At 38.7% G+C, this 24,385-nt stretch overlaps 2 protein-coding genes across 10 annotated transcripts in view; one reads left to right on the top strand and one right to left on the bottom strand.

The window, feature by feature from the left end:
• Nucleotides 1–11,340, bottom strand: part of IRAK4 (interleukin 1 receptor associated kinase 4) — a 35,668-nt gene extending 24,328 nt beyond the window's left edge. For 2 of the 6 annotated variants that reach the window (XM_015151459.3, XM_015151462.3), the window contains exons 1-2: nt 11,279–11,340; nt 1,690–1,859 (exon numbers count right to left, since the gene is read on the bottom strand). In XM_015151459.3, coding sequence (XP_015006945.2) covers nt 1,690–1,850 — 161 coding nt within the window. In that variant the 5' untranslated portion in view covers nt 1,851–1,859; nt 11,279–11,340. 6 annotated transcript variants of the gene reach the window in all.
• Nucleotides 11,341–11,538: 198 nt separating this feature from the next.
• The window catches only part of PUS7L (pseudouridine synthase 7 like), a 40,238-nt gene continuing 27,391 nt past the window's right edge, over nt 11,539–24,385 (top strand). For 3 of the 4 annotated variants that reach the window (XM_015151517.3, XM_015151516.3, XM_015151515.3), the window contains exons 1-4: nt 11,539–11,564; nt 15,035–15,960; nt 20,621–20,780; nt 23,249–23,441. In XM_015151517.3, coding sequence (XP_015007003.3) covers nt 11,545–11,564; nt 15,035–15,960; nt 20,621–20,780; nt 23,249–23,441 — 1,299 coding nt within the window. In that variant the 5' untranslated portion in view covers nt 11,539–11,544. Of the gene's footprint in view, nt 11,565–15,034; nt 15,961–19,556; nt 19,675–20,620; nt 20,781–23,248; nt 23,442–24,385 lie in introns of all 4 variants that reach the window. The other variant, XM_077953188.1, reaches the window with a different exon arrangement.

Here is a 24,385-nt window from a genome sequence, read left to right as displayed (position 1 = left end):
GTCTGTGGGAGTGTATTTTAGAATATGGGCCAGATGTCATAGAATGAGTCTAACAGCCTAGATGTATCTGACTACTTTCTCATGATTAAATTCCGATGAAACATTTTGGTAGAAATACTACATAGGTATAATGTGCCCTTCCCATTGTATCACATCCAGGGGTACATATTGGCATTTTGTACCATTATTATTGGTGCTAAAATTTGATCACATGGTAAAGGAAGTGTACTTCAGATTTCCTCATTAAAAATGTACCCTTCCCTTTCATACTTCACAAGTAATTTGTGTACAATACTTTTTATCTATCTATTGAGGGAGTCTTGCTCTGTCACTCAGGCTGGAGTGCAGTGGCATGATCATGGCTCACTGCAGCCTTCACTTCCTGGGCTCAGGTGATCCTCCCACCTCAACCTCCCAAGTAGCCGGGACTACAGGCGTGCACTACCACGCCCAGCTAATTTTTTGTAGAGATGGGATTTTACCATGTTGCCCAGGCTGGTCTTGAACTCCTGGGCTCAAGCAATCTGCCCACCTCGGCCTCCTCAAGTGTTAGGATGACAGGCATGAGCCACTGTGCCCAGCCTATAATACTTTAAAATCTTGTGCATATCCTGCTCATATGCATGAGAACAATCACCTTTCACCTTATGCTTTTTAGGTTCAGTGATGAGCTTGCAAGAATCAGTTACTCATTGGTGGTTACAAATAGGTATTTTTCTCATTCTACCATTCTTTTCACAATTATTTGCAGGTATTCTGTAAAGAAGAGCTTTTTCTGTCACAGGAGTGAGTCTTGAAAAAAGGAAAAAAAAAAAAAAAAAGAAGAGCTTTATCTTCCTGCCACCACTGCCCCAATTATCTTCCATAAGTTTTTAACAGTAATATTAAAAAATTATCTTTAAACATTGGCTTAACACAGTTTAAACTTAAGCTTCTTTCAAGTACTTTAACATGTTCGCTTTTCTTATGAGAAACATTTCCTGCAAGGGAGCTAAGGCTATTAGGTTCTTTCCGAGGTTAATGCTGAAAATAACAAAGAGTCTTCTTTTCCTTTTGCTACCAAAGAAACATTTTGACATCGGTTTTAAATGCAATGACTGACAAAAATAAAATCTGCATGCATATTTTACACTAAATCGAGCAGAGATGAGTAAAGAGGAAAAATTGAAATTATCTGATGATAGCACTGAGAAATCCTGGCTAAGATTTAAGAACTCTGTTCACAGAAGTGTACACTTGTAAGCAACAACTTTAAAATGTCAAATTGAAAAACTCCCAAAATACACTGTTAGAGTGCATTAGAGATTTACACACTTTGAAGTTTAAGCTCTAGATTTTTACTAGACATTCTTATAACATTCTTATTTTCCTTCAATCTGGAAATGAGAGGTGTGAGGCAGACTGAACTTCACTTGGCTTGCCAAACTGGGAACCACAGCAAAGGTGGGAATATTGATTCTAACTCAAAAAGCTTATTTGAGAGATCACAATATTAGCCCTATTGACATATGGGAGAAAGAATACAAAATTGCAAAAGGAACAACCAAAAAGAGGTTACTTACTACCAATGTGTCCTCCACAGTATAGAGGTTTACTTTCTAAACTGCCACATTAGACAGTACTTATACCAATTAATCATTCCATATTGTGATGTAAGAATTTACAAATACAAAGAATTTTATCTGTTACCTTATGTGAAATTGATTGTATCTATCATCACCAGATGGTTTTTTAATAGCTACAGCTAACTTCTTCCATCCTTCTTGAGGATCAATAAAATCTGACAGCTTCCTAATCAGTCCAACATTGAGGCAGCGCACATATGTTGATGGTGTTATGGGTTTGTTCATCTTCTATTCCTAAAATATGGAAAAATCTCATTAAAATTTTATAGTACTTTTAGAGATGACATCTGTAAGCTTCTACATCACACTTTGCTATATGATATGAAATGCCAGCAACTGATTATACCATAATAAAGAAACATTCCAAAGTCAAGTCACTGATACCCTAAGATGAAACTAAAATTGTAATTCATTTGTCCAATTATCCTCTAGGTTTCCTTCCTTTTTCCACCTATTAATAGCAATAAAAAGCGGGGGACTTTTTTCTGACATTGATATTTTCCAAGTATAATTTATAGAAAGGGGCAATACACTTACCAGAGCAATTCTTTTTAGCAGTAATATCAATAAACTATCAGAATTAGCATATTCAGAAATCAAATCTATTAATAAAAACATTTACCTTTCAATTTAATATATGTTGCTCAATCAGTACTCATTTACGATTAAAAATTTATGCAACGTTCTTTGGTAGAAGAAAAAAAAAGTACTGAAATGATTTGTGTAGCATTAACAGATAGGGTCCACCCACCCACTGTTCACATAGCTTGCTCTTCCTTGACCTCTGCACATTTTTTGAGTCCATGAGATCTGCCTGACCACAGTTCATTTGCTACTACGCCAAAACCTGTGTTTCACCACTTCAGCCACTCTCTAGACAGAATCTTTATTTCTGCAGTCCCCCTTTTCTTCTGCTACTCCACACTGGAGAGCTGCAGCTAGGGATAAATCTAACAATTTTACTTGTACACCAGAGTTGCTGATGTGAATACAAATTTATGGTAACCCCCTTTCCACATTAATGGCCTAACACTGCCATTAATCCTTCCACTTGTCTCCTCTCATTGTCCTTAGTGACTATTTCATATCTTTGCTTCTTTCTATGTGGATTTTATTTGTTCTGCATGTACCTCATTCTCAATAGGAAATGATCTTTCCTTCCAATTAAGACAAATAGACTCAGATGTTCTTATGTCACTTATTTTTGCTTCCCTATATATATTTTTAAAATACAATTTTAGAGTAAATAATGTGTTCATATGGAACAACATTCTAAAACTATCAAAAAGAGTAAAAAGCGAAAAGCTTCTCTGTATCATAGGCTTCTATATTAGTATTCACTTCCTCTCTTTGGACTTCTTTGACCACATCTAAATAGGTCTAGTTGCCCTTCACCTAATTATCTTTCATCATTGCACAATGTATTTGTAATCATATATTTATTTGTTTACTTGTTTACTGTCTCCCATATTAGATTTTAAGATCCATGAGTTCAGGACCATGCTAATTTTATTCATGAATATATACCTAGTGACGTGCACACTGTAGATAATGGTGTTGTTCAGTATTTATTTTAGGAACAACTAAATTATTTCCCAGTATGGTTTTATCATCTCTATTTTACAAAGGTGGTAAGTGAAAGATCCAGGACTTACACTTATGTCTGACTCCAAAATCCATGCCATACAACTCTGCTTTTATAACACAATGCATTGTTCATGTCATTCTCCTTTTCAGAAAGACTATTCCTTTCCTTTCATTCATGAATACATTCAGCAAATATTTATGTCAGTCTTTGTACTAACAAATGGGAGCACAGAGAAGAGAAAATCTTTGTTTCCAAGCTGTTCAGTATACCATGGGATATAAACAGTGACAGGGAGTGATAAAAGCTGCAAGAGTGTTATGGGGCCCAGAAAAAGGGCATCAAGCAGAGGCATTCTGGAGAGGGATATCAAGACAGATTTGCCTGGAGTGGGAGGTTGGAAGGATGAATGAAAGGGAATGAGAATAAGCCCAGAAGAAAATTCCAGGCAGAGGGAATAGCATGGGAAAAGGTGGGAGCACGTGTGTCTCAGGCAAAGAGCTTGCTATGGCTGCACCATAGGATGCCTGTGATTAAGTGAGAAGAGATGAGGGTGGAAAGGTAGCAGGGCCAGATCACCATGTACCTCACATGCTAAGACAAAGAGTTTGAACTTATAAACTAAAAGTTACAGGAGAGCCACTTCAGGATTTTTAGGAGGGATGTTAAATAATCTTACATGGTTAAGTGGATTCCTCTGGATAAAAATTAAAGGGTTGTATATTGAGGCAAGAAAATTAGTTTGAAAACTTCTGCAATAATCCAGGTGAGCAGAAATGAGAGCTTGGAAAAAGTATAGGGTATGGGAATGGAGAAGTAAAACATGAAAACATTTAGGAGGCCAAATCAAAACAATTTCACTAGAGATGAGCAATTACAAGAAAGGGAGATAGAACAAAGATGGTTTTTTTTGTTTGTTTGCTTTTGTTTTGTTTTTTTTTTTTTTGACTCATGTTAAATGTGAAATATCTACCTTTGGCACCATCTAGGGGCCTTCATACCAAGTACTTATATATGCAGTATGGAGCTTAGGAGAGAGGTTTCAGCAAAGAATGCTCACTATGTAAGTATTCTCATATATAAGGGGTTTTCAAAAAGTTCATGGAAAATGCATATCATGCAAAAACCATGCATGGATTTCAAATTTTTTTTTGCAAAACATATTTCCAAAATAAACTCACACTAACTTATCATTCATGTCTAAATAGGATCTAGTTTGAGGCACTAAGAAGAATAAGACAGTTTGAAAAGAACCTCTACCACAGCAACATGAATTCTGCTAAAAGTGAAGCAAGAACAAACACCACATTTATATGGAGGTTGGTTGGAAGAATGGTGAAATCACTGATGCTTTATTGATGGGGACGATGCCCCCAAGAAAACCAGCAGCATACAAATCAGTAACTCATATTAAGGGATGAGATGATGTTGAAGATGAAGCCTGCTGCAGCAGACCATCCACATCAATTTTTGAGGAAAACATTCACCTGGTTCGTGCCCTAAATGAAGAGTACCTATAATTAACAGCAGAACCAACAGCAAACACCATAGACAACTAATTCAGCCTATACAATTCTGACTGAAAATAAAAGTTGAGCAAATTTTCCACTTGATGGCTGCCCAAACTGTTGCACCCAGATCAGCTGCAGATGACAGCAGAGCTTTCAATGGAAATTTTAAACAAGTGGGATCAAGATCCTAAAGCATTTCCTCAAAAAATTGTAACAGGAGATGAAACGTGACTTTACGAGTATGATCTTAAAGCACAAAGCAATGGCTCCCCCAGAATGGCAGCGGTCCAATCAAAGCAAATGCAGACAGTCAAAAGCAAGGGCATGACCGCAGCTTTTTGGGATGCTCAAGGTATTTTTGCTTGTTGACTTTCTGGAGGTAAAAAGAATGGTAACATCTGCTTATTAGAGAGTGTTTTCGAGAAACAGTAGCTTTTCTAAATGTTTCTAAACTAAAGCTTTTCTGCTAAAGCTTTAGTCAAATGTTTAGCAGAAAAACGCCTAGGAAAGCTTCTCCATCACAACAATGCCCCTCCTCTTTTCTTTCATCAAACAAGGGCAATTCTGTGAGTATCAACTGGAAATCATCAGGCATCCACTTTACAGTCCTGATTTGTCTCCTTCTGACTTCTTTTTGTTTCCTAATCTTGAAAACTCTTCATAGGGCACCCATTTTTCTTCAGTTAATAATGCAAAAAGGCTTTATTGACATGGTTAAATTCCCAGGACTCTCAGTTCTTTAGGGATGGCCCAAATGGCTGGTGTTATCACTTACAAAAGTGCCTTGAACTTCATGGAGCTTATGTTCAGAAATAAAGTTTACAGTTTTTTGTTTTTTGAGTCTCGCTCTGTCATCCAGGTTATAGTGCAGTGATGCAATCTTTGCTTACTGCAACCTCTGCCTCCCAGGTTTAAGTGATTCTCCTGCCTCAGCCTCCCAAGTAGCTGGGATTACAGGTATGCACCACAACACCCAACTAATTTTTGTATTTTTGGTAGAGATGGGGTTTCGCCATGTTGGCCAGGCTGGTCTTGAACTCCTGACCTCAGGTGATCTGCCCACCTTGGCCTCTCAAAGTGCTGGGATTACAGGGATGAGCCATAGCGCTGAGTCAAAGTTTACATTTTTTATCTTTTAATTCAATTTTTCCACAAACTTTTTGAAATGCCCTCATACAAATTAAGAGCATATACATATATACGGTTGAAACAACAATAAAATGAAGTTGCCTATTAGGAATGCTTAGAATGGAAAGGAATGATGTGAAAGAAGAATTTTAAAAAATACTGCTTAGTCATGAAGGCAAGAAAAAAAAAACAGGACAGTGGCATACCAGAGACTTCTAGAAAAGGCGGCAGGTTGGTACAAAAGACTCAGAGAGGTCAAATAGACACTGATGGAGATGTTAGACTCTGAAATCAGAAGGCCATTGGTGACTTGGGAACAGCTATAGTGAAAAAGTGAGTGAATGGCAAAAACAGATTTTCCAAGAAGTCTCATTATGAAGGGAAGGAGAAAGAGAGAGGAGTGTGAGCAGAGGGAAAACAAGGGTGGAGGGGTAGGGAGAGAGAGGGAGAGAGCACGCAAGAGAATAGCAGTTTTCAAATTTGGTCTCAGGACCTTTTACCCTCTTAAAAACGATTGTAGACCCCAAAGGGCTTTTGTTTACGTTGGTTATATCTACCAATATTTACCATATTAAATTGATGCTGAGAAATTTAAAAATTACTTATTAATTCATTTAAAATAATCATAAATATACATGTTAGCATATATATCTTAATAAAAATAACTACCTTTTCCTCAAAAACAGAAGAGTAACATTGTTTTAAGGTTTTGCTAATCTCTTCAATATTTAACTCAATAGAAGAGAGCCAAATTCTTATATCTGCTTCTGCACTCAACCCACTGAAGTATATTGTTTTGGTTGATGTATACGACGAAAATCCAGCTTCACACAGACATATAGTTACAAAGAAAGGTGTATTTTAATAGCCTTTTCACAAACTAGTAGATATTTCTCTTTGATACTACACTAAAATTTGAAAGAAATAACTTCCTAAAGGTAAGCTGCAATGTGGAATCCGAAGCTGTATAAATTAACTTGGAACATTAAAATCCATTGCATTCTGAATGAATCTTTTAACTATACATGATTTTGACCTTATAAATCTCCTGAAAGAGCATTAGGGACTCCAACCAGACTTTGAGAACTGTTGGTGTTAAGGGTTTAAGACTTAAGTTGTTTGGCAATACAAATGGGATAATGAATAGCATACAGGTGAAGAAATCAGCCTTGAATAGAGAGAAGTCTCTTTTGAATCTAGAAAGAAGGACGCAGAGGTTTAAATACAGATATATTTGAAGGGAGAAGAGTTCCCACATAGTGTTATTTTTTTCTGTGAAACAGGAAGTGAAGTCGTCTAGGGCCAGGTAAAAGAATAGCCCATGTACCTTAAAGGCCCCCTGGTAAATGCCTATTTTTCCTTCAAGCCCAATTCAAAAGGCACTGTTAGCTTCCCCTGATTGTCATCTCTTTTGCTCCAAAATGTCACCTAGTCATTCTTCTGTTCTAATAATTATTATGTTTTACTGTTTACGTATCTGCTTTCTCTGTTAGATGGGTGCTCTCCTGGCTGGGACCCAACCAAATTCACCTCAGCAACGACTCACGACATTTGTGTTGAATGAAAGGCTGAGGATTTTTAAATTTTAATTAAGAAATTGTATCTAGGTTACCTATAGACTCTGCAGTTGCTCTCTTCAAGTTATTTTTCCTTATTAAGATTTCTCTCTACTGTAAGGTACAACATGATTGACAAAGCTAGAAAAGATAGAACTGCTTAGTAGTCTTATAAATTAGAGCTAAATACAAGGAACTGAGGAAAAAACCCAGACTATCTAAAGGCCAGGGATAAATTTGGTAGCTTTCCTGCACCCAGGCTTCCAGCAGAGGTGATGAGTGTAGGGATACTAGGAAAAAGGCCTTCTGCCAACTCTTCCACACATGTGCCCAGAAGTTCAAAATCCCAGAAATTAAAATTTTACTTTAAATGTACATTCATATACCACTCCCAACCACATACTTACAAGAACATAAGCCAAAATATTAACAGTGGTTATCCCTTGGTGATGACTTTTATGATAGTTTTGTTTTCGTTTTGCTTTTCTGAATTTTCAATAATGAAAACACACTGTGCAAAAAAACTTTAAAAGTGTCATCTCTTTCAAACTGTTCAAGATTTACCTTAGTACACTTAGGATTAATACAGGAGGCTTTGCTTACAAATAAATAATTAAATACCTTCATGACTGTTTCGTCTTACCACTAACTCTCATAGTAAAGAAAACCCATTCATATTTTCAAATAAGACAACTCAGACAAGTATAAAAGGTGGGGTGGTGATTGAGAAATATATTAAAATCAGCACCTGCTTATGGAATGCAATGCCTTCCCAAACAAAGTACTGTGCCCAAAACAGGAGGGCAAAAGATTCTTGTCAAATGTGTTAATAAAGTTTTAAGACTGCTTCATTAGCACTTTGATCAGAGGAAAAGATTGTGCAGCGGTGGAGGGAAGATGAACTTTGAGGTTGCACAGGCCTAAGTTCTAACCAAAGCCAACTGTGACCAGAGTTAGTAATTATATTTCTCTGGACCTTGCTTTTCTTTATCTGAAAAACAGAGATAGTAATATCTAAGAATTGCTGTAAGAATTAAAATCAACACATGCAAAGGGCCAAATCTTGTCACATAATAGGTGGTCAAAAAAAAAAAAAGGAGCAATTATTATTTTCCGGCAGAAATTATTCTTATATAACTTTTTTTTTTTTAAAGATATGTGCACAGTTGTATTTAGGTTCAATTTCCAGAACACTAATGAGGAGCTACTGAAAGGGTACAAATAACAAGTCTGAGAAAATAACTAAGCTTTTGAGATGGTGGCAGTCTTTTTTTTTTTTTTTTTTTTTTGAGATGGAGTCTCGCTCTGTCACCCAGGCTGGAGTGCGGTGGCGCCATCTCGGCTCACTGCAAGCTCTACCTCCCGGGTTCACACCATTCTCCTGCCTCAGCCTCCCGAGTAGCTGGGACTACAGGCGCCCACAACCGCGCCCGGCTAGTTTTTGGTATTTTTTAGTAGAGACGGGGTTTCACCGCGTTAGCCAGGATGGTCTCGATCTCCTGACCTTGTGATCCGCCCGTCTCAGCCTCCCAAAGTGCTGGGATTACAGGCTAGAGCCACCACGCCCAGCCCTGGTAGTCTTATTTGATCAACCATGGTACTTTTAATATATTTATATCCTTTCTAAAATACACTATTTACTTCCATATATTCTTAGCAAAATATACTGTATAACCATTAATCTTTATTTTTAGATACTTGAACATCATCATTATGAACAAAAGCTGGTGAGGCCTTCCAGAGCTATTAAATTAGATAGGGCTGCCTATTACAAACTGGGATATGTGCTGGTGTACCATAAATTAAAGATAACACATCTTTCTTGAACATTGATCCAACACAACAGTAAGTAATTGAAAATGCTTTGCATATATTTAAGAAACACAATATAATACCACTGACTCACCAAATATTTACTGAGTGTCTACTATGTGCTAGATACTGCTCCAGGCCCCTGGAGATGAAGCATTAGGAAAATTAGAGAAAACACAAACAAACAAAAACCTGAACTCATGGAGTTTATATTCTAATGGAGGAAGGCAGGCAATAAGCAAATAAATAAACTCTATAGTATGTTAGATGGTGCCAAGTGAAATGAAAGAACAAAACGAAACAGAGAAAGGGTTGCAATTATAAATAGGGTAGTCAGAAGAAGCCTCAATAAGAAGGTGTCATTTGATTAAAGATCAAAAAGAAGGAGAAAGCCAGCCACTGGACTATCTGGGAAAAGTTTGCGGACAAAACGCAAACGTAAATGCAAAGGTTGGAAATGGGCCCACTGAGCAACAGCAAGGACATGGTGAGACTGCATAGGAGGGAACAGGCAAGTAGCAGATGAGGTTAGAAAGGTAAAGAGGCCAGGTCTCCAAGGGCCTTAGAGTTTTTGCATTGACTTTGTTTATACCCTGGGTGAGATGTAGAGGCTGGAAGTTTTGAGAAAAGAAAGACATGCTCTATACTCATGTCTTAGAAGGATACCGGGGCTGCTGGGAGTAAAGGATGTTGGAGTAAGGACAGAGAAGCAAGAAAGAGGCATCTAGGAGAGCCTACCAACAAGCCAGGTGGGAGGGGCTGGAGGCTGGGACGAGGGTGGTAGCAGAGCAAGTGCATAAGTCCTAGGATTCCGAGGTGGAGCCAATAGAAAGCTATGTGCTGATGTGGAGAGTGAGAAGACAGCACCAAGGTTTTTGGCGTAACCAAGTTTCCCGATATTTACTGAGATGGAGAAAGCTGAGGAAGGAGCATGTTCGGCCTGGAATATCAGAAGCTCAGTTTGGAGACGTAGAAGGCAAACTTCAAACGAACGCTTTGCACGAAAACAGAAGAAATTTGAACTTCCTGATAGCCCTCTTCAAGGACCACTCCAAGAAAGGGAAAAGGCAGATTTTAATATCCTGTGCTTACAAGGGACCTTGGGCAGTTACGTTTTTGAAGCACTAATAGCGCCGTTTCTTTCCATTCTAAATGCTCAAAGTGCTTTCTCGCTTTCCCAGGGTTTGCTTTTTTTTTTTTTTTTTTTTTTCTTTTTTCTTTTGAGACGTCGTCTCCCTCTGTTGCCTAGGGTGGAGTGTAGTGGTGCGATCTTGGCTCACTGCAAGCTCCGCCTCCCGGGTTCAAGCGATTCTGCTGCCTCAGCCCCTGGAGTAGCTGGGATTACGGGCGCCCGCCACCATGTCAGCTAATTTTTGTATCTTAGTAGAGACGGGGTTTCACCATGTTGGCTAGGCTGGTCTCGAACTCCTGACCTCAAGTGATCCGCCCGCCTCGGCCTCCCAAAGTGCTGGGATTACAGGCATGAGCCACCGCACCTGGACAGGGTTTGCTTTTATCCCTTTGTCTCTCTCTGGCTTCCAAGCTGACACTTTTTCCCCTATCTGCGAATGTACCCATCTGATCCCATAAGCCCCCTCCACTTTCTAATTCCCTGGAAGCTTGGAGGCCGGAGAAACAAGCGAATTACAATCGTGTGGAGGCTCCGCGAGCTGTCGGAGCCACAGGCATCTGTCAGGTGCTGGCCTGACTTCCTGGTTCTGGGGAAGATTCTTCATTTCGCAATCGGGCTCACGGAACCCAGGGCCTGGGAGGTGAGAAACTTGAGGTCCGACTGCGCCCCAGAACAGCTGAGTGACGTCCCTCCAAGCCTCAGGCTCTTTCTCAGGGCCGCCGAACTTCTTGATTCCCGGGGACCTACCCAAGTCTTTCTTCTGGAGTAAGCTCTGTCCACGGAACCCACTTCCTCTCTAACTTTTCTCACGGATGATAGAGATTTCCGTTCCGCAACCTACCACAGCAACCCTGAGGCAGAGGTGCCAAGACCTGGAAGCGGACCTCGGACGACCTTTGACCGAGGCATGAAGGCGGGGAATGCCTTACCTGCCCGGGCGCGGGCTGCTGAAGCCGGCGACAGAAGAACCAGCCGAACTAGGAAGCGCCGTGGAGGGGCGGGGCCAACCCGGCAGGCCCCTCCCCACTTCCCCGATGGCTTCATCTTGGCGCCTTCAGGCGGCTCCACAAAGTGAGAAACTCCGTGTCTTGCGTAGGGCGCGTCTTTACGTGGGCGCCTGCCCCTTTAATTACGCCCCTGTCGGAGGCTGAAACGCTGAAGGCTTCCGGGCATGCGCACAGCGTTGTGCAAATGAATGCTTTCCACTGAACCGAGGTAGATCGGGTCGAGCTTCTTGCGCGATGGTGGGCTTGTATGCGGGGGGGTGACGAGATTGGCATTGAACCATCCATACCCTTTGCCCCCAAAGAAGGGTGACGTGGGCTAGTGTCGCGCCTTTGGACAGGCAGAGTTAGGGGAGGGAGAAGAAACAGGTAGAGTTGCTGGCCTTGTCGGGGACACTTTTGGACGTGCTGGAGGGCAGCGACGCCCTAGTTCTGCGAAGTTAAGTAGCTTCTGCAGGACTGGGTTCAGTATCTCTAATACCTTCTCAGGATCCCTCTTCAGCCAACGAATTCCTCACACACACGCGCCAAGCAAACTACTCCCCCCCGCCCCCCCCCCCCCGCCCCCTGGCACCCCGCTCCACACTGTCATGAGCAGTTTCTGTTGAATGGGAACACTGCACCTTCAGGCTTAACGCCATGTGGGCTCCTTTGCTGCCCTCCAGTTCGGTTCCACTCTTTTACCAGAATGCTGGAATTACATTCTCCCCAAGTTTCCCTACCTGTTTCACTTGCTTAGAATGTCTATCTTTCTCCATTTTTTTGGGAGAAAGAAAAGATCATTATTCTTTCAGAGCCAATCCCTACAGCTATGTTCTTGACCACGCTGTTTTGTTTTTCAACTCCTCTAACTGTTACTCCGTCGGATACATCCTGCTCATTTCCATCAGAATCATCTTACTAAAGCCTGTTTTGGGATTGTGTCCCTTTTCTATTCAAACACTCACAGCCATCCATTGACCACCCAATAGATTCTAAGTCCTTGTCAGGGCATTCAACATCTTCCATAATCTGGTATGAACTCAGCTGCATATTCCAGCACAGTACTCTCCCTGCCTCCCCATCCCCACTGCTCTGTATCTGGACTGTTTGTTTTTCTCTCACACGTTGCATGTTTTGTTTGTACATTACTTGTGAGGTCACTGCCTCATTTCTATCTCTTGAACTATTGGAGGACTTAGATGGCCACTTCTTGCATTATGCCTCTCCTAATTATCTTCCACTTCACTCCTACAGCACTTATTTTGTACTAGCTTTTTCATTTATTTAACAATAGTATTTATTGCAGACCTACCATGTGCTTGACACTGTTCAAAATATGGGATCATCAGTAGTAAATAAGGCAGACAAGCTTACTCCTCACGTGGAACTAACATTCTCTTTGGAGGAGATAGACAATAAATAATAAAGAAAAACTTTACCTAGAACTGCTATGCAGAAAATTAAATAGGGTTTTGTGAAAGAGAATCACTTGCTGGGCGCGGTGGCTCACGCCGGTAATCCCAGCACTTTGGGAGGCAGAGGCGGGTGGATCACAAGGTCAGGAGTTTGGGACCAGCCTGGCCAATATGGTGAAAACCCGTCTCTACTAAAAAAATACAAAAATTAGCCAGGCGTGGTGGCGCGTCCCTGTAGTCCCAGCTACTCCGGAGGCTGAGACAGGAGAATCGCTTGAACTCGGGAGGCAGAGGTTGCAGTGAGCCGAGATAGCGCCACTGCACTCCAGTCCGGTGACAGAGTGAGACTTTGTGTCAAAAAAAAAAATCACTTGCAGGTTCCTGTAGATTATTGGCCAGGAAAAACTTCTCTGAGGGCATGAATCCTAAAAGATGCAGCTATATGGTTGGGGAGGGAACAATTTAGACAACAGGAACAGTTAGCACAAAAGTACTAAAGAAGGCCAGAGTAGCTGGAGTATAGCGGGTAATGGGGGTAAAGGTACAAAAAAATTTGGAAAATAAACAGGGTCCCTAATCTTAGACGTCCTTGGAAGCCAGGGTAAGTAATTTGGATTGTATTGCAAATGTGATTAGAGGGTTTTAAACTGGATTGTGATATGATTTAATTTACCTTTTAAGACACCATTCTGGCTGGTTTGTGGGCTAGTTGTAGAAGCAGGAATTAGGGGCCTTCACAACAACTAAAAGTTTTTGGAATGGAAGTATTAAAGTAGGTGTGATGAAGGACAGTGGGAGTGATAAAAATCAGATGCTTAAGGTTAATGCAGTTGTTGGAGATGAGAAAGTCAAAGTTATGACCATGACAGTGGATGACCAAGATGAAGCAGAGGTGTGAGGTTGAGGTTGAGATTGAGGACTTGAGGGTCCAAGACATTGAATGGATGATCCATATAGATGATCATGAAAATCATGTTGCATAAGAAGGTAGTGAGCCAGAGATCAGTGAATGAAGCAGAGTTGTCTGGGGATCCGAGAGAGTATGACAACAGATGGTAAAGCCCAATAGCAGGCTCTTCAAAAGAATTGGTTTTTTGGAAGTAGTAGAGGAAGAAATGGCTTGCAAGGAACAGTAACAAACATAGAACAATATTTACAGCCTCCAGGTCCTAAGGTAGATGGGTGGGAAAGAAAAAATAGCCCTCACTTGAGAGGACTAAGGAAGAAGCAGCCTGAAAAAATAGCCAGCTTTCAATTAGGGCAAGAAAGTGAGGGAACTGTACAGGAAATTAAGTAATTAAGGAAAATAAATATATCTTATATTTTCCTTAGGAAATTAGGATATGGAGAATTTGTTGTGATTTCTATATGGCATGATTGAAAGGATTGAGAAGGGATGTGATTTGCTAAATTGGTTCAGAATAGTAGAATACATTATAGATATGAGATGATGGTCCAGATGATGATAAATTACTTGGAGAATGTGGGTAAACACAGAACTCAGTAGTAGGGGGGCCCCTGGGCAATTTATCTTTCCTGCAGCTCCATATCGTATGGTAGCCATGGGTTTGTGTGAAAGGTGAGAGATCAGAGTACTATTCTCTTGCATAGTGTTCCCAGGAAGCTCTGTAAGGTTTCTTCAGTCTGATGCCAATGATATAGTTAGAACTTTCCTCTGGGTCAACCTTGAAAGCTTCTATTTGTCCTAATGGGGGCATTAGAGAAGGCCCAGGACTGACTTAATCCTACCTTGAAATATAATCAAATCACAAATTTGTATTTATAACTTCATTTACCCATCAGTTTTCCTATTGTCTTCTTGTCACCTCTCCTGTCACTAACCACTAATAATGTAAGAAAACTTAGCCACATATTCTCTGGAATTAGCTGGAGATTTTAGACTCCAGGAATGGAATTTGGACAAATCTTGGTTTTATAGTCCTGTGTTCTCACCTCTTCTTGTGGGCCTACAAATGATATTTTTAAGATAAACTTAAAATTGACTCATTTTAATCCTGGATAATAGGTACAAATCTGGAGTGAGTGAAGATACAAGTTAACAAATCTTTAGCTATACCAGAAATAGTTTGCCTATTATTTCAGCTTGGTATAGGAGAGTCCAAGTACACAGGATGTACATATAGTTATAAATTAACGATGCCATTTAAGAAGACTCAGGATTAAAAGAGAGACAGAATTAACTAAATCCTGCAAACCTATTCCTATCTGGTCATCCATAATTTCTCTTTCTGTTAACTAACCACCTCTTTGTTTTGTTTTTTAGGCATTATTATAGAAGAATGGAAGAAGATACAGATTATAGAATCAGATTTAGTTCTTTGTGTTTCTTTAATGATCATATTGGATTTCATGGCACTATAAAAAGCTCACCAAGTGACTTTATTGTTATTGAAATTGATGAACAGGGACAATTAGTTAATAAGACCATCAATGAGCCTATTTTCAAGATTAGTGAAATACAACCTGAGCCAAATAATTTTCCCAAAAAAACAAAACTAGATCTTCAAAATCTGTCCTTTGAAGATGGAAGAAACCAAGAAGTTAATACTTTGGTTAAGTACACTGATGGTGACCAAAATCATCCGTCTGGTTCAGAAAAGGAAGATACTATCAGTGATGGAACTTCCAAATGTGAAGAAAAAGCTGATGTTTTAAGCTCCTTTTTAGATGAAAAAACTCATGAGTTACTGAATAATTTTGCCTGTGATATAAAAGAGAAGTGGCTTTCTGAAACAGAGCTAATTGGACTACCTCTTGAATTCTCAATAGGCAGAATCCTTGACAAAAACCAGAGGGCTAGTTTACATAGTGCCATTAGGCAGAAATTTCCATTTTTAATAACTGTAGGAAAAAACAGTGAAATTGTTGTAAAACCAAATCTTGAGTATAAAGAACTTTGTCATTTGGTATCTGAAGAGGAAGCATTTAACTTTTTTAAGTATTTGGATGCGAAGAAAGAAAATTCCAAATTTACCTTTAAACCTGATGCAAACAAAGACCACAGAAAAGCTGTCCACCATTTTGTCAACAAAAAGTTCGGAAACCTTGTGGAAACCAAATCTTTTTCTGAGATGAATTGCAGTACTGGTAATCCGAATGTGGTGATAACAGTAAGATTTCGGGAAAAAGCACACAGGCGTGGGAAAAGGCCTCTTCCTGAATGCCAAGAAGGAAATGTTATTTATACAGGTAATTTAATAAATAATCATCCATTTTCTTGGATAAACTTAGTTAAATTTAAAGTTGTGAAAATGAATTGAATAGACTTGGCTAGAGAGATTGGAAAGAATACATGCTTTACCTTTAGGGAGGGGAACTGCTGATAAGCAATTTAAGCAACTCTAGGAATTCTTATTTATTCTGTTACTGGAAGATGATAAAACCTTTCAAATTACACTGAATTTAAAAATTAGCCTTACTGATAACCTAGGCATTTATGTTAGCCTATTCACAAATGTCTAAAGTTGAATCAGTTGGTTTGTGTTTAATAAGTTTTATTGAAGGTAAATCTTGATTTCATATTTTGGAAGTCATCTCAATTAAAATTAAGTTTTTAGAGATAAGAAGAATATATTTACTGTGCTTGGGAAAGTGAAGAGATACTTTGTAATCCAAAACAAATTATATTTCCCTACCTTGGGTAGGGAACCTGAAAACTTGGTCCTGCTGGTCATCTAGACAAGATGTTCTGAAACTTTAGCATGCATATAATCATCAAAAGGTCTTGTTAAAACAGATTTCACAGCCCCATTCTCAGTTTCTGATTCTGGGGCTTTCACAAATTTCCAGACTTTTTTTTCCTGGTCTGCTACATTTTGAGAATCACTGTTTTAGGGTCTGTGTTTAATTCCCAGGGTGGCTGGAACTGATGAACTCTCACTATAAAAGTCCAGCTGACTAGGTTTAACTGGCCTCAATTCTACTTGAAGGATGGGAACTGTTTCAGATGATCATATTTAATAAATTAGAGTTTGAACCTTGGAACTATGTGGGTTTGATTTGATATTATGACTTTTAGTTCACAAAAAGACTTATGAAATTTTTAATGTCTTTAAGATTTGATTTCATAAATGTAAAAATGGGAAGAATAATACCACGGGCAAGTTACTTAATAATTCATAACTTTTGGTTGTACTTGAAAAATGGGGTAATAGGAAAGCCTGACACACAATGATATTCTAAGGATTAAATGAAATAATGAAATTGTTTACTATGTAATAGTTACTTAATATTAGCCATATAGTAAGTGTTAACAGATATATCCATTTTGAAGGAAAAACAATACTAGCTTTACATGTAGAAAGAGGAATTGCTGGTGAGTGATTTAAGCAGCTCTAGGAATTTTTATTTATCTTATACTACTTGAAATTCTAACAATATTAATTTGGGTTAATGAGTAAAAAAATTATAGAACTTTATATATTAGTTTAAATTCGTTTTTCTAAAGTTGTGAATAGTTGGAGGCATATGTTAAAAGGAGGAATGATGGTTCAAAAAACCTTTTATTTTTTATTTTAAATTATGTTAAAATATACATAACATAAAGTGTACCATCTTAATCATTTTTAAGTATCAGTGGCATTGAGGACATTCACATTGTTGTACATCTATCACCTCCATTCATCTCCAGAATTTTTTCACCATCCCAAACTAAAACTCCATATTTATTAAACAATCCCTCCTCCTCTCCAGCTCTGAAAAATGGGAACTACCATTTTTCATTCTGTCTGTACGGATTAGACAGCTCTAGGTATCTCATATAAGTGGAATCATACAGTATTTGTCTTTTTGTAATGGGCTTGTTTCACTTAGTATGTTTTTGACATTTATCCTTGTTGTAGCACGTGTTAGAATTTCCTTCCCTTTTAAGGCTGAATAATACCCCATGGTAGGTGTATGCCACATTTTGTTTACCCATTTGTCTGCCAGTGGATGGGATATAATGGTCAATAAAGCACACATGATATTTGCTTTGGAAGCATTCAGCCTTGGAACTTGGAAAGAATTTGAGGGAGAATGTGGATGTGAGATGACTTTTGAGGCTACGTCACAAAAGTATTACACTTCTTGTCATGTTCTTGGATTGCTCATTCTGGGGAAAGCTAGCTACTGTACTGTGAGGATACTCAAACAGCCCTTTGGATAGGAACTATAGTTTCATGCCGATAGCCAGTACCAACCTTCCAGCCATGTGAATGAGCCCCCTTTGGAAATGGATCCTCTACTTTCTTTCAGGCTTTTAAATAACTGCAGCTCTAGCCACATCTAACTGCATGCAACCTCAGGAGAGCCTGAACTAGAATCACCAAACCAAAGTGTTCTTGAAGTCCTGATCCGCAGAAACTATAGGCAATACATGAATATTGTAAGCCACTAAGATTTGAGGTGACTTGTTATGTAACAATAAATAATACATAGCATTTAACCCTGGATATGCACAAATTACTGATCAGCAACAAACTCAAGGAACCACTTATGTAGATTTCTGGAACTCCTCTACAAAGCTTTGTTTTTTGTCTTACTCTCCCTGTGAATTCTCTTTGTCTTACTCTCCCTGTGAATTCCAGCCCACTCAGCCTTCCTGAATTCCAATATCTACCCTCTTAACTCAGCAGAACTCCTGTGCTCTACCTGGATTCTGTCTGTGCTATGTTCCAGAATGTACTTCTAGGCAAAAAATTAGAGTATTTTAGGACTCCTCTCGTTTTTCTTTTCTTTTCTTTTAGATTACAGTTTTGTGGTACCTATTCTCCAGTCTCTAAAAATGGCTGTTTCATATATTTTGTTCAGTTTTCTATTTGTTTACAGTGGGAGGTCATCTGGTATCAGTTATTCCAACATGGCTCAAAGTGCAAGTCTCTAAAATTGAATTTTAAAATTCAGTATAATTGACTTTCTTTTTAAATATGTAATTGTTCCAAGTAATTAAGAAAATGTTATAAATCTTATACATTAAACTTATACATTTAGTGAGCCTTAAGATTTTGTAAATGTTCCCATTTTGCTTACTAACTTAAATAAGATTCAATGTAAAAAGACGAATATAAATCAATTAAATATTTTAAATTGGAACTACAAGTTTCATTCTCTTAAACATTCAAGTGCATAAACTTTTATGTAGATACAGATTAATATTAACACAATATCATGGATTTGATCCTCTTAAATATATTTCTATACTAAATTCTAAATCTTTATGGGTGAAAAAATGCTTATCCACCTAGGCTACTATCAGCAACAAACTGATATCTCAAACAAGTTGGGAATTTCTTTTAAATTGCTGAACTTTTTGAATGACATGTCCAAAATTGTCAGGGCGAATGGCTGCTGCTGTTGGACCTTCAAGAATGCATAGAAGTAAGAAATAATAAATGGAAGGAACATATTTTATTTTACAATTTTTATTTTAGTTTCAGGGGTACATGTGCAGGTTTGTTACAAGGGTATATTGTGTGATGCTGAGATTTGGGATAGATTGAACCCATCACCCAGGTAGTGAGCATAGTATCCAATAGGTAGTTTTTCAGCCCTATGCCCTCCCTCCCTCCTACCTCTTATATACCCCAGTGTCTGTTGTTTCCATTTTTATGTACATGTGTACCCAGTGTTTAGCTCCTACTTATAAGTGAGAACATGCAGCATTTGGTTTTCTGTTCCTTTGTTAATTCACTTAGGATAACGGCCTCTAGCTGCATCCATGTTGCTGCAAAGGGCATGATTTTGTTCTTTTTTGCTGTGTAGTATTTCATGGTGTGTATGTACCACTTTTTTTTTCTTTGAGACAGGGTCTCACTCTTTCACCCAGGCTGGAGTGCAGTGGCACCATAGTGGCTTGCTACAGCCTCAACCTCCTAGGCTCAAGCAGTCTTCCCACCTCAGCCTCCTGGGTAGCTGTGATGACAGGTATGTGCTACCACACCTAGCTAACTTTTTAATTTTTCGTAGAGATGGGGTCTCCATATGTTGCTCAGTCTGGTCTTAGATTGTTTGCTCTTGGAATCTTTCTGCCTCAGCCTCCCAGAGTGCTGTGATTACAGGCATCATCTACTGTACCCAGCCACATTTTCTTTATTGAATCCACTGTTGTTGGGCACTTAGGTTGATTCCATATCTTCACTATTCTGAATAGCGCTGCAATGAACACACAAGGGGAACTCATGTTTTAGAGGACTGAAATGTACGAAAGTACAAAACTGTTGAAGGCTCTAGTTAATCCAGGGATTACAAGAAGTTCTCTGTGGCAGGGTTATAGGATATATGAAGGGAAGTGGTGCACTTGGAGACTGGAAAGGTAGATTTGGGCCAGATATGAATACCAAATTAAGGAATTTGGATTTTTTTGCCTGTAAGCCTTCAATGAGCCAACCAACAGTTTAAAAATAACAGCTGAAATCGATCATGCTGATTTTATATTTTCATTAAAAAATACTCCTTACAGCTGGGTACGGTGGCTCACTCCTGTAATCCCAGCACTTTGGGAGGCAGAGGTGGGTGGATCACGAGGCCAAGAGATCGAGACCATCCTGGCCAACATGGGGAAACCCTGTTCCTACTAAAAATACAAAAATGAGCTGGGCGTGGTGGCATTTGCCTGTAGTCCCAGGTACTGGGGAAGCTGAGGCAGGAGAATCGCTGGAACCCGGGAGGCGGAGGAGTGAGCCTAGATCACGCCCCTGGACTCCAGCCTGGTGACAGAGTGAGACTTCGTCAAAAACAAAACAAAACAAAACAAAAAAAAACCAACTCCTTACATTAATAGTTCGATTCATTATACTAATCTGTTAACTAAGAATGTAATTGATATATGGTAGCTGCTTTTTTTGTGATCTAAGATTTTTTTTTGTTTCAGCTTTTACCCTACGAAAGGAAAACCTGGAAATGTTTGAAGCAATTGGTTTTTTAGCTATCAAACTTGGTGTTATTCCTTCGGATTTTAGTTATGCAGGCCTTAAAGACAAGAAAGCCATCACCTATCAAGCAATGGTTGTTAGAAAAGTGACTCCAGAGAGGTAATAAGATAATTACTTTATAAGACTGAACTTTGGTCGGGCGCAGTGGCTCACGCCTGTAATCCCAGCACTTTGGGAGGCCAAGGTGGGCGAATCATGAAGTCAGGAGATCGGTACCATCCTGGCTAATACGGTGAAACCCCGTCTCTACTAAAAATACAAAAAATTAATTAGCCGGGCTCGGTGGCGGGCACCTGTATTCCCAGCTACTCGGGAGGCTGAGGCAGAATGGCGTGAACCTGGGAGGCAGAGCTTGCAGTGAGCCGAGATCGCGCCACTGCACTCCAGCCTGCGTCTCAAAAAAAAACCAGACTGAATTTTACTTTCATACTTCATCCAATAAATACGTATAAGATCAAAAGCTCTGAATAATACTGGGAGCATATTAACCTCACTATTAATATTCACCAATTACATACTTATTGAACAGCACATTCTGTATTCATAATTGTCTTCTAAATAGAGATATGTCTTAAGTTTACATTGAAAATATAGGAAGTTTTAGGATGGAAACTTTGAGAAGTGGAAGATTTGAATTGTCTAAATTGTTTCTAAACATCCTGTACTGTATTCAAATATGCATTTATATTCAGAAAAGCACCTTATAAATCATGTTTTCCTAATTAATTATATTATGCCTTTATTATCATAGATCCTTACATTTAAAATCCTTGTTAAATGAATGTAAAGTACTCAAATTTAGCCTCCGTCAGCTTAATCAAATTTTATGCATTTTTTTGTAACTATAAAAGACATATATTTATTGTGGAAAATAGAAAAAAGTTTTTTAAAAATGAAGTTACTAGTAAGCCTACTACTGAGAAATAACTACAACAGGCTGGGCATGATGGCTCATGCTTGTACTCCCAGCACTTTGAGAGACTGAGGCGGGCGGATCACTGGAGGTTAGGAGTTGGCCTGGCCAAAATGGCGAAACCCCCTCTCTACCAAAAATATAAAAAATTAGCCGGATGTAGTGGCATGTGTCTGTAATCCCAGCTACTTGGGAGGCTGAGGCAGGTGAATTGCTTGAACTGGGAGGTGGGAGTTGTAGTGAGCGGGTTTCATACCACTGCACTCCAGCCTGGGCCACAGAGCGAGACTCTGTCTCAAAAAAATAAATAAAAATAAAAATAAATAACTGCAATAACATTTTTCTCTCTTTCTTTCTAGACCCTTTTCAGAGACTACATCACACAGAAACTTTTTTTTATTATTTATTATTTATTATTTTTTTGAGATGGAGTTTCACCCATGTTGCCCAGGCTGGAGTGCAGTGGCCGGATCTCAGCTCATTGCAAGCTCTGCCTCCCAGGTTCACGCCATTCTCCTGCCTCAGCCTCCCGAGTAGCTGGGACTACAGGCGCCCGCCACCTCGCCCGGCTAATTTTTTTTTGTATTTTTAGTAGAGACGGGGTTTCACCATGTTAGCCAGGATGGTCTCGATCTCCTGACCTTGTGATCCACCCGTCTCGGCCTCCCAAAGTGCTGGGATTACAGGCTTGAGCCACCGCGCCCGGCCTAATTTCCTTAAGATAAACTTCAAAATGTAAAAAATTGGGTCAAAATTCAGCCTAATTAATGTAATATCGATATGTTAATTCTTAGTTAACACATGTTTAAGTATCCACTATATACAAGTAGACTCTTCTGAGTGCTTCTAAGCTCTTACATGGGGGACAAAAAAAAAGTATTTGAGTTTGCTTTTGTGGTCGAGAAGTGCAGGATAGGGCAGAAAGAAGGACTTTAGATGTTAAAATGTATTTAAGATGAAAGCTCCCCTCTTAGAAGGAGAGATTACTTTAAATTAGCTTATGAGTCTGGAATTTTAATTACACTTCAAGTAATAGTAAAATTTTAGCAGATTCAGAAAACTGGAGATATATTTGTGGGGCAGTAAACTCAATAGTCTGTCACATATATAATTCCTGTAAGGAGTATGGAAACTATGGCTATAAAGGAAATTTTATATCAGCCGTTATAGGGTCATACAATTTACTCTAAAAATATTGAAAATATTAATTCTTTAGATGTTGGGAAAAATTGAAAGTTTGTGTAAGGAAGTGGTCAGAGTAGAATTTCAGGAAAATCCTCTGGTGCCAGTGATTTTTCTTGGTAATGTTGGGGAAAGAGACTGAGAAGGAAAGGAGCAGAGTTGGGGACAGGAAGAGTGGGAGAACTGCTAGGAGGTTCTGTCACTCAAGCTAAGAAGTTAGAAGGCCTACATAGGAAGAATGATAACGTTAGTAATATATGTTGAAGTTTTTAAAATAATTCTGTTAATGTAATCCTATAATAATGGGTATTAAGCACACATTTGGTGAAATAACATAAACTTTAGAATATTCTAAAAAATTTGTATTAGTATTCTCATAAGGTGTTGCTTGGCTACTGCCATTTAAAACCTTATTTTAAAGTAATTTTTAAATGTAAAATTTAACTGACTTTATATGATTTATTACTTATAGGTTGAAAAATATTGAAAAAGAAATTGAAAAGAAAAGAATGAATGTCTTTAATATTCGGTCTGTAGATGATTCCCTGAGACTTGGTCAGCTCAAAGGAAATCACTTTGATATTGTGATTAGAAATTTAAAAAAACAAATAAATGATTCTGCAAACCTGAGAGAGAGAATTATGGAAGCAATAGAAAATGTTAAGGTAAGAAAACTTAATTTTAAAAGAGTATCCAGGGAAATCTTCATAGTCTCTTTCTCTACATTGAGGCAAGAGGGGAATCTTCTTTTTCTTTTGTACCTTTTTATGGGATTTTTAAACACGATAATTATTTTTTAAAGTGATAAATAAGGCCATTTGGCTTATATTTTACTTTCAGCTTGATACATTTTTGTATTTAAACAAAACAAAATATGTAAACATGATTTTAAAAATGCAGGATATGGCATCCTTCAGAAAAGAGGGGACAATCTACATTCATAAGAGATTTTTTAAAGCATCTGCTATATAGAGCAGTATTTAGTCAGGGGAATTTATTTTTTGGAAATTTTGATGTATACACATTATAAATCATACACACTGTATTAGTCCATTCTCACATTGCTAAGTAAGGACATACCTGAGACTGATTAATTTATGAAGGAGAGAGGTTTAGTTGACTCACAGTTCAGCATGGCTGGGGAGGCCTCAGGAAACTTATAATCATGGTGGAAAGGGAAGCAAACACATCCTTCTTCCTATGGTGGCAGGAAGGAGAAGTGCCAAGTAAAAGAGGAAAAGCCCCTTATAAAACCATCAAATATTGTGAGAACTCACTCACTATCATGAGAATAGCCTGGGAGTAACAATCTCTATGATTCAGTCCCACTGGGTCTCTCCCATGCCACGTGGGGATTATGGAAACTAAAATTCAAGATGAGATTTGGGTGGGAACACAGCCAAACCATATCATAAACTTTATGTTTTATGGTAAAAAATTACTTAGCATAAGTTTCTAAATGACATTTTCCAGACATTTAAATATACACATACAACGATAGCCTTCAAGACCAAATCATCTTAGATCATCTAGACATCAGCAAAGTTTATACTCTAATGGGCCAGATAATAAATATTTTTGACCGTTTAGACATATGGTTCCTCTTGCA

This window comes from Macaca mulatta, chromosome 11 (assembly GCF_049350105.2).
Source record: "Macaca mulatta isolate MMU2019108-1 chromosome 11, T2T-MMU8v2.0, whole genome shotgun sequence".
In the NCBI taxonomy this organism is placed as follows: Eukaryota; Metazoa; Chordata; class Mammalia; order Primates; family Cercopithecidae; genus Macaca; species Macaca mulatta.
The sequence above is the reverse complement of the archived record's forward strand: the minus strand, read 5'-3'. Positions and strand labels throughout refer to the sequence as shown.